Genomic DNA, 10790 nt, shown 5'->3' on the forward strand with positions numbered 1-10790 from the left:
TTTTTCAACTGATAAAAAAAGCCCGCGAACAAGAAAGAAATATCACGTGACTAACCGTCCACCCGCACTTGAGTTACTGGCATTTACAGTAACCTCTAGCCCGCACCGAAAACCAGCGCCCTCAAGCAAACTCCTTAGCAGTTAACATAGCCGGCGCTTTATCATGGCCCGCGACAGCGGGGCACGACAGATGGATGAATGGACGAAAAACTTTATTAGGACGCGCACTAGCGCGCAGCGGGCCGCTCCCACGTCGGGACAGAGAGGCCGAGTCTCTCCGCCGCGTCGCGGGCCCGTTGGACAGCCCATAACTGTTCTTCGAGGTTGGGGCTGTGTAGGACCGCATCCCAACGTGAAGAAGTGTTCTTTTTATCGCTGTGTAACGCGGGACATTGCCAGAGCATGTCAGGTAAATTCGCTAAATCATTGCATAGTGCACATGCATTTGTTGTCTGAATTTCGGGGTACACCTTGTGAAGAAGTAGGGGGTTTGGGTAAGCCCCCGTCTGTAGAAGCCTTAGTGTCAAAGCTTGAGGTCTATTAAGTTTGCAGTGTGGGAGGGGGTAGATCCTCCGAGCCAAATAAAAGTCCTCCGCCCACTAAAACTAACACGAGCGAGATTGAGCTGATGAGATTGTCGTGGGGAAGGCTTGCTATCAATGAGTAACTGAGAGTTTGTTTACTACATCTAACGGACTCTCGAATGCGCGGAGAGAAAGAAAGCAATAAACGTTTATTATACGAAACAGTGTCCCGAGCGAGGCCGGCTATCACCCTAAGGTGGGAAGGCTCCTTAGTCCAGGAAGCCTCTGGCTTCGACTACGCTCTTGGCCCTGGCGACGAGTTTTCGACGGTCTTCCAGGTCCACGAGGGCGATCCTGGCCTCCCACGTTTGGAATAGGGGGTCTTCGTTTGCTTGTTGTGCTCGTTTCGCATTCGTTTCCGGTTTCATTCCGCTGCCTCCCTGCCACGGGCAGGCATTCCAGGAGCAAGTGTGCCAGGGTGTCGGGTGCGTTGCAGAGTGGGCAGAGTTAGCCGTGTAGCGTCGGTATAAAGGTGGTGCATCATCGTTCGGCGAGTGTAGGTGTTACTTTGTAGGCGTCTGAGAAGAAAAAAAAATGTACCAGGTGTAAATGCAAACTTAGTAAAGGTCACGTCGTGGCCGGGTGCATGTCCTGCTGCCAAATGTATAATACGGCTCCAGGAACAGCGCGCGACTGCTGCACACTGTGCACATGTACTGACACATGGCGGGCTGCAAAGGGGCCTCACAGCTCTGTCCAGGAGATCTTGCGGCGTGCAGGAGTTCTATTTATTGTTTCGTAGAAGCAGCGGATGGCTCTTGTGAAGCCACCATGCTTCGCAGACTGCAGACCGATTCAAATCTCAGTCATTCTAGGCTATATTTAATCACTGGAAGGGATTACGACCCCGTCTGTACGAAGTGCCAACATGGAGTGTTCGCCACTCGGGCACACATTCTCTGGGAATGCGAGGGTAACCCTCCACCACGATCATTACTGCCAGCTCCCTCCGAGGAGTGTTGGAACCAGCTGCTGACAAGAGCAGACAAGAAAACGCAGCTCGCACTCGTCTCGTGGGCCCAAGACGTCGCCCCCACCTGGGAGCCACACTAGGCCTACCTGCCCTAGGCCTAACTAGGCCTAACTTCCTACCCTGCAGTGGAAAATAAAGTTCTCTCCTCTCTCTCTCTCTCTCGTGAAATTATGTAATACGCATCCGTGAGTCGTGAGGCTCATAACTGCTGTTTACAGCCTAACTGAGTCAGAGGAATCGAATAACCAATGGAGTCTGGCAAATATTTTTTCTGCGACCGTCTTAGTCCCTGGGTTCAAATCCGGCATCAGAGGGGGTCGAATCAGAAGTCGGACTGAGACAGTCCGACTGTTTTTAGCCGGAAAAAGGAAATGTCAGCGACGCCGTCGAAGCGAGGATGACGATGAATAAATTTTAATGAAAATGAGCAGACGAAAAGTTTTGGTCGTCCCCATGTGTGTGGCTTCCTCAGTCAAGGATTCCATGGTCTTCGCCTGGCTCGCAGGACTCTCCCACCCCCGCACCCGAGGCTAAGTCGAGCGGAGGTGGTAGCACTGAGACAGCTCCAGACCGGATCGCTACCGAGCCCTAGACTGGTGAATCGCATGTACCCCGAGACATATCCGACCGATAAGTGCAGAGTCTGCCGGAGGGAGACCGCAGACTACACGCACATTTTGTGGGACTGCGTTAAAAATCCAGAAGATGCAAGATCAAGAACGCTCCCACCGCTGCTCGAGGCAGCCGCGAAGAGCTACGACCGAGACGAACAGCTCTGGGCCGTCCAGCAGGTCTTCGAGGCGCTCGAAAGGCAGGGACCCAGCGAGCCGGCAACGGCGAGCGGAGACCCGCGCCGAGTAACGGCGACTTCGTAGATGACGTAGGCCCTCGTCGGGGCGCGCGAGCGCCCACGTGCAGGCATAAATAAAGTTCACTCCAATCCAATCCAATCCCCGCGGTCTGGCCTTGTCTGTCTGTCTGGACAGGTCCTCAGGACTAGAGCTGGTCAGCTGGTCCTGCCACTGCTCCGCGGCTGGTTGGGAAATGGGTTGTGTGTATGTGTCGTGCTCGCACTCCCATAGTAGAATGTGTTGGGCTCTTGACAGTTCTTAAATCTGAAATCGTAGTTGGTTGAATATGTAGCGCGAAGTAACGTACCATGCGTGTTTGTGGTTGTCCAAGTGTGACGGCGTCTCTTCTGGACAGGTTGGCGTGTGGGAGAGGGCAGTTCCTAAAACCTTAAGCTTTCCCTTTTGTGTACAACAGATCAGTGACATGTTGTACTAATCATGTTTTTTACCTGACCGGACGGTGTTCCGACGCACTATCACGCTCGCACATTAGTTGTGCCGTAGAAGAGTGGAGGCGGCCCGAATAGCACCATCGAATACAAACGAGGTGGCGTGGAATGTGGTAGCTTCAATACAGCGTCGAGCCTTCAATCACGGGCTCAACGGTAAAGGCCATCGTAATGACATATAGCTACAAACTCATTCCAGACATAAGTTACGCGGAGTAGGGAGGCTTGACCGGGGCACTTCATCAGCGATCGCATGACGTCACCAATGGACGTACGGACCAGGATGCTTCGATCCTTGGGACCTGGTTTATGAGTAAATTTTATTCAGCTGCAGGCAGGGCATGGCAACCTGTTCTAGAAAATTTATCAACGTTCGCTCCGAATTGGCCCAGAAATATTGTTGCGAACATGAGCTCACTCTAGTTTGACTCTGCACTATATAGGCAACTCGAACAGCTGCGAGACGGTCATACAATGTCCGCGGATAAATAGAAAAAAAATTACAGTTCCTGGAAATCTTGTTCATTCGTCAGATGAGCCCAGCGGGACTAGAGAGGCGTTCACGGTCTGCAGACGGCGCCTATGTAGACGATGGAGTGGTTGTAGTTCTGCAGCAGCACGTACAGAAACGGCCTGTTGGCACGGAACGCGATCATGGTGGCATCGAGCGGGTTCGGCGGCCGGGTCACTTCGCCCACCCCTTCTTCGGTGGTGTCGAACAGCGCCTCGTGGATGAAGTTGTCGACGCAGAGGCCCGAGCGCGCGCCCGTCATGCGGCTCAGGTCGACGACGTGGTCGTCGAACAGGTTGGTGATGCCGAGCGCCTTCAGCGCCGGCGCCATCTCGTACGACTTCTGCAGCCGGAAGCGCGGAATCCACACGGCCATCGACGACACCGGCTTGAGGTCCTTACAAAGGCGGCGCACGGCGCTGTAGTTGAGCGCGGCCACCAGCTTGCCCAGCGGAACGTGCCGGTCGGGCAGGATCAGGAGCAGGCTCAGCGAGCGGCAGCAGTAGGACAGTTCGAGCGCCTCGCACGGGATGTGCGTGCTGCGGCAGTAGAGGGCCGTGCGACACGACTCCATCGTGTCCACGTGTGCCTGCGCGGTGCGAAGAAACGTTGTAGGGCAGCCCCAACCCTTTTTCGCGGAGCAGTTTGCTGTAGAAGCACGAGATGGCGCTTTCGGCCATGCGCCGTGTGTTGCCTCGGCGAAAGTGCGCGGATGCGATCAGCTGTCGGGAATGCAACTGGGTGTTCGCTAACGCACTGTGCTCTACTCATGCTGCAAAATGCGGAGCGCTAAAGGGAAGACATGTACAGTAGCTGGCTGCAACAACAACGTTACCTATGACTACGATACTTCCTAATGCGAAATTTGATCGCAGCTGTTCACGTGTTTTCATATTGCGATATGTTTGCTAGCGCGGACAATCTGGCTCGTGCGGCACACTGCAAACGGAGTGAAGTCGTGAATGTGAATTATTTCTACAGTAACTTATTCTCAATGTTATCGACAAGTTATTGCTGCATTAGTATTTACTATTTGTTTGTGGTTTTTATGTTGCCATGCGAAAAAGTGTTCGTTTCTTCTATGTTGTACTCCGGGGAGCTGGGAACTAGTCAAGCTGACTTGTCAGCTTTTTTTCCCGCACTCCCTCACTTCATGAGTGAAATAAAGATTATTATTATTATTATTATTATTATTATTATTATTATTATTATTATTATTATTATTATTATTATTATTATTATTATTATTATTAAGTGTGGCGCGACTTCCTCGCTAGTCGTGAGATCGCGAATGGCAGCGCGTGGGTGACGCGTGGGCTTGATTCACAGCAGGCGCCGCAGACAGGCCCCCGCTCAGGCAGCGCTTTGTTTCCGTGTAGGGTATCGGCGGACGCGCTCGCCGCATGCCATCGGTGAACAGACGACGGCGCGCTACTCTGGCGCCATCTCGTAGCGGTCGTACGCCGCAGAGCCCGTCTTGCGCGGCACTAAGTTTTTCTCATCACGCTTTCCTCATACCCTCCTCCTCCGTTTTCCTCCTCTAGAGCCATCATCATCATCATCATCAGCCTGGTTACGCCCACTGCAGAGCAAAGGCCTCTCCCATACTTCTCCAACAACCCCGGTCATTGTGGCCACGCCGTCCCTGCGAACTTCTTAATCTCATCCGCCCACCTAACTTTCTGCCGCCCCCTGCTACGCTTCCCTTCCCTTGGGATCCAGTCCGTAACCCTTAATGACCATCGGTTATCTTCCCTCCTCATTACACGTCCTGCCCACGCCCATTTCTTTTCTTGATTTCAACTAAGATGTCATTAACTCGCGTTTGTTCCCTCATACAATCTGCTCTTTTCTTATCCGTTAACGTTACACCTATCATTCTTCTTTCCATTGCTCGTTGCGTCGTCCTCAATTTGAGTAGAACCCTTTTCGTAAGCCTCCAGGTTTCTGCCCCGTAGGTAAGTACTGGTAAGACACAGCTATCATATACTATACTAGAGCCATAGCTGAGCTCATTTAGGCTTCGCTGTCGCCGCCTTTCATCCCCCGCTGCGCTCCGCGTTCGCTCTTTCATCCTTCGCTGCGCTCGGTTACGCCGAGGGACGCCGACGCTAAACGCAGGAACGGGAGCTTTAGAGCTAGGCTCTAATAGTGATTGCCCTAGGAACGAGTGAATCTATGCGACCAAGCCCTCGGGCAGCTGCTACATAAGTACTCTGTGTTTCCGGCCATTCGCGATGCGTGGCTTTCCTTGAGGATAAAAAAAATTAACTCATCTATCATCGTTGTATCGCTGACCTTCAAGGAAAGGACGTCAACTCCGGAACGTCCGCGAAAGTTCGTAGCGCTCGTTACACAGCTAGTGACAAAGGGAGTAGCGCCGCATCCTGGCGTAGTAAATTTCTAGCACCTTATCTACACGTTCATCCCCACTCACTCATAAACTTACGCCAACTGTGTCGCCAACGTGTAACGAATAAATTAATGAACGCACGCTTGAATAAATGCGCCGAAGCGTGGCTGACAGCGACTACGCCTATACAGCACACAAATGTACGACGCTTGCCCTACGGTTCATAGGGTAAGCGAGTGACTAGCGATAATGCGTATTTGCTACAAGCTATTACAAAGTACAGAACATCTACGTTCCAAGCCTTATGCGCTGCAAGAAAACGCCTATCGCAACTGGGCCCACCCGCGAACGATTAGGCAGAAAATAAACACTCAGATAGTGACCGCACCGAGGAACGTTACTGAGTCAGGAACGTGACAAGACGCTGCTTCAAAGTGTTTGCCGAGCACAGGACGATGAGAAACACGCTGATCATGATTTAATTCACATGCGGAAAGTTTGGGAAGCTTGGTACACATATCTAACCCCGCTTCTAGTACAAGCGCCGTATACTCTGCTCGCGCAGTTTTGACAAGGCGTAATGCTTCGAAAGCGCTTTTCACGTTCTCTGAAGCTATGGTCAAAGCTTTATGTTGTCCACCCAGTCATCGTCTACGATATCCGCCGAAACAGAGGTTTCCTGAGCCGCACCAGTGCCATGCCAACCACGGAGACAACCACGGAGACAACGCAGGCAGCTGAGACAAGCAATGGACGCATCAGCACGTGATCAAACATGGCGGCGCCCAGGGAATTGCTGTGAAAAGGATCTATTCGTCCATCTCACAAGTCGTTTGCAGCCCCCTTGAAGCTGAAGGACACCTTAGCCAAAAAGAAGGCCGAATGCCGCTCCAGACGTGTTTATCCACGCCGCGTCGTCTGCTCACCGCCACAGTAATTTGCGCAAAAGTATTAACACGTCACTTATCGCTGTAACGTATCATGTATACCTAGCACAAATAAAACTCCAATACTACCAATAACGGGACAGTTGCGCCCGGAACTATATTCCGCTGCACAAAAATATTACCTGTGTACGCCTCGCACCTTCGGCAGTGCTGCAGACGACTTGTGAGATGGAGAATAGAATACCGGGCATAATTTGTTTAGGCTGCTTCGAACGCACGCTAATCTTGCGCCTGTATGCCTGTAACGCGTGTGCATTGCAGAGGAAAACAAAAGTGTCGGCCAACCGTCTCCCTGTTGCTGACGTAGAAAGGCGCCTTGACGGGTCCGTAGAAGGGCTCGCTCCAGACACCCCGAAAGTAGATGGCGCTGACCAGCAAGAGTCGAGTGCTTGCCGTCACGTCGCCGTCTCGTATCAGTTGCGTCAGGTTGCCGTCGGTCGCCTGCATGCATCGAGGCACGCTTGGCGCTTTTACTTCGCAAAGTTTCATCTCTGCAATCACTAGAGCCCGAGCGAGTATAGGCAGTAGAAGAGAATGGAGCCTTACGAATTTACTGCTTTCAAAGTTTAGACGCAGTGTAGACGCCGTGTGCTGTACCCATAGGTGAGGTCATTTAGTCACAGTAAAACCAATTCTGCGCGGCTCTTGGACGGGCCCGTTCCAAAGTTACAAAGTCACGCATGTGTGGCGCAAGTCACCTGGGCGGCCCAAGCGTCGATCTCCTGGATGGCCCCCTGCGGGTTGTTCTTGAAGTCGAGCCGGCCCAGGTCGCACGAGAAGGTCTCCACCAGCGTCTCCCTGAACTCTGGCAGCACCGGTATTTCCTTGGACACGTATATCCTGCTGCCCAGCGACACCTGCGTCCAGGAGGACACACCGCGAGAAGAAAGTGAAGCGCGGCGTCCTCGCGCACGGCCGAGGCGCGCACCTTTGTGTTGGCCATGGAGCTGTTCAGCATGGACAGTATCCTCCCGCAGGTGCGGTACAGGTTGTTGGAGTCGATGGCGCCCACGGCGTGCACCACCTGCGCGGTGGTGGCGTCGCCGCTGCCCACGATGGCCATTCCCAGGGCGACGGCCACGCCGAACGGCGACAGGCACACGTTGGCATCCTGGGACTCCTGCAGCGCGTACGCCACCAGCTTCAGCCCGAAGTCGGTCAGGGTGCAGTAGGGCCGCCCCGTCGTCGGCGTACCCGGCGTCGGGGGTGACGTGGTGCCCGTCTTCGGGGGCGACGTGGTGGCCATCTGGGTCCGCATTTGGCTCGCACTGCCGGCCGACGCCATCGCCTGTGCGGCTGCGATGTCGATGGCCCGGCGGCTGACCGAGAGGCTCGCGAGAATCGTTCCGTGCCATTGTTTCTCTCCTCTGTTTTCCAGACTGCGTGCACCCCGCCCAATACTCCCCCACCTTGGCATTCCTGTCAGGCATCAACCCGGGGCTTCGACGTCGATGAGGATCGCCCGGCCTTCCACCTTGAAAGGCTTAGACTACGCGCGTGCGCAGTTGTATTTGGCTCGCTGAACATTTTGTCTTGCGGCCGTGACTATGGTGACGACCAACTGAACGAATTTTTGGACCGACTTGTTTCTGGTAGAGTGGAACAGTGCATTCTGGCGGCGGGTGACAGGAAAGCATTGTCGGCGGCGGTTGTGGAAACGAATCACGCGACTTAAAATTGACTCCCATTTATATTGCAAATTCGATCTTAGCCAACGCGCGAGCAGTGGGAGGCGTTGCTGACCAGTTCGGCATTGGAAGGCCAGCGAACATAGAGTTTCTCACCGAAAGCTGATCGCCGCAGCCGGAAGTGCTGCCACCGCTGTATACGGTGACCTGGACTGAAGGCTTCACCCAGCCTGGGGATCTTTCTCCTCCCCGCGTCCGATCGAAATAAAGTTGTCTCTCTCGCTCTCTCTCTCTTTCATGTCGCATGCGACGGCTACAGTTTTATAAGGCATGCCTCTGTTTTTCTAAACAAATCTACAACCTCCGCGTAAAACGCGTCCCGCCAGTGGCGGATTTATTATTTATCCAAGGGGCACTATAGCAACCTTCTTTAAAGTGAGGCTTCCTTTGGCTTTTACCGACTGTCTGTGTGGACGGCATTACGGCGCCTCAAACTTGGCCGCGATCCTAGAGGCAATGTATAATTAAAGGTGGTGACGTATGCTTGGTGGACCCATTCTGATACCGGAGAACAATGTGTGACCGCGTAAGGATTTTAATGGGCTTTGTAACGTGGGTATAGGGCCGTGGAGGCAGTTCAACGTCGCAGCGCCGCACACGCTTCGTGAGAATGACAAGTATAGCGACAACAGATGAGTGTCTATACGAACCACGTGACGTCGTCTATGCGATACTCGAGCGCAAGTTATACGTTCAGGACAACATTCATTTGGGCTAGATGGTGCATACTTGAAGTAGGAAAGAACAGCATTAACTAAGACAATCACGAGCGGGAGAACGACACAGGACAAGCGCAAACTCCATCTATTCACTGAAATATCAGCAAATATAAGGAAATTCACAGGCATGCGCACAAGGACCACATGCATCATCTGCCAAACCGTTCAAGCTATGACATTTCGCTCTAAGAGAGGGTCACAGAAGTATCACTTACACAAGTTTTTTTGATATCTCTCCTCTATATGAAATGCTTCACGAAACCTCACGTGCCTTTGTATCTCTGCTTCGGGTATCGGGAACAGATACGACCGGGACGCCGTGTCTGTTCGCCACCTTTTTCACATTGTGAGCGATCCTATATGCATATGGAACCACTTCCGGCTTCGCAGCTTGTTTTTCTTGTGCACACGCTTTCTTCACCGCGGCACCTTTGATTTTCTGCAAGAGCGCTTCAGCCACTGCTGTGGTGACCGTGCATGGGAACCCGGCCGAAACCAACCTATGAACTTGCTTGTCATAGCTCGCACGCATGGCATGGCGACACGGTTTCACAAGCGCTGGCTCAAGACAAAGTTTAGCAATGGAACGTTTTGCAGTTTTTGAATGAGCCGACGCATAAGGGAAACAGCTCCTTTTGTTCTCGATGGCGCGTACTGCATGCCAACACGCATGCTCTTCGCCCAAGGTTAATGTCCAAAAACTACAGGTGCCCCCGCAAGGGTAGTTCATGTGTGAATACCAACAACCGCCCCTTCTCTTCAAAGCAGTCTAGGACAGTGCTTACACGGATCCGGTCGTGTCAATCTCTTCTCTACTTTTTTTTAGCAATAAGACGCTATGCAGAACCACCTAAACGAGGCTAGATAGCTTCGCATAGCATCGATTCCTACAGTCCTTATGGAATCTGCAAGTTTTGTTTTGTGTCAAAATGTTTGTCGAATAAAAGTGTGTGGAACTTTGCTGAAGCTATGCAAAATACGTGTATGAATTTTGTACATTCAAATTTTCAGCCATGCGTTCGACAATATACTCGTCACGTGACTGCGAATGTGGCCCTCTGCAGTACATAACACACGCTGGCACGCTGCTCGTGTTTGATGTAGTTATGTACAAGTCGCAGCCATGTCGTAGCAACTATGGCTTGGCTATGACGTCGACACTGCATGACGGCCATGCCCTGTGCTGACGTTGTACCTCCGAGTTTACGTGCCTACACGTCATTTGCAGCGAGGAACACAGAGACTCACAATTTTTTTTTCCTCTTCCACTTCCCATGTGAGCAGTGCAGCAAGCTACAGGACTTAAATCTTAGGCCGACCTGTTTGCCTTACCTCAAATAAATTTGCTCGACATGTTTGTAGGCGTGATGTACGCGGAAGATACTGTCTTGCACGGTAGCTATCTCACCTGAGATGACGCGGGCAGTTAGCTCTTGCCCTGGAGGCGACCTCCTAGTTAAATCACAGCAACAATTGTTGCTGCGATGTGCATTTCAGCTCACAATGGCTGGGGAGTTTCAGACTCTCGTACCATGGTGCCCTATAGCCAGGGGGTGGCACAGCGGTCACGAGCAACAACACCCCCTCCCCCCCCCCCCCCCTGGTTTCTCTGTCAGTATAAGGTGTGCCCAGACCCACGCCTCCCTCGACAAATCCACCCCAGCCGCAGAACACAATTACTGGAGCTCAGTAATGTTTTCACTCACTCACTCTGA

At 52.5% G+C, this 10790-nt stretch overlaps 1 protein-coding gene across 1 annotated transcript; it reads right to left on the reverse strand.

Annotated features, from left to right (window-relative positions):
* Positions 1-3158: 3158 nt before the first annotated feature.
* LOC135896355 (serpin B9-like) lies at positions 3159-8069 on the reverse strand. Its single transcript, XM_065424739.2, has 4 exons — positions 7597-8069; positions 7367-7525; positions 6954-7109; positions 3159-3957 (listed from the first exon to the last, which is right to left on the reverse strand). Exons 1-4 carry the CDS (start codon positions 7951-7953, stop codon positions 3418-3420), a joined length of 1212 nt encoding a protein of 403 aa, XP_065280811.1. The 5' UTR covers positions 7954-8069; the 3' UTR covers positions 3159-3417.
* Positions 8070-10790: the final 2721 nt, after the last annotated feature.

Source organism: Dermacentor albipictus, chromosome 7 (assembly GCF_038994185.2).
Source record: "Dermacentor albipictus isolate Rhodes 1998 colony chromosome 7, USDA_Dalb.pri_finalv2, whole genome shotgun sequence".
NCBI lineage: Eukaryota > Metazoa > Arthropoda > Arachnida > Ixodida > Ixodidae > Dermacentor > Dermacentor albipictus.

Bases quoted from the DNA above. Each gene is read 5' to 3' on its own strand.
- LOC135896355 (XM_065424739.2), bottom strand. From the start codon at position 7,953: ATGGCGTCGGCCGGCAGTGCGAGCCAAATGCGGACCCAGATGGCCACC. The intron at 7,526-7,596 runs GTGCGCGCCTCG...TCCTGGACGCAG, and splicing joins GCTCCATGGCCAACACAAAG to GTGTCGCTGGGCAGCAGGAT. The intron at 3,958-6,953 runs GTTGGCCGACAC...CGCACCGCGCAG, and splicing joins ACGTCAGCAACAGGGAGACG to GCACACGTGGACACGATGGA.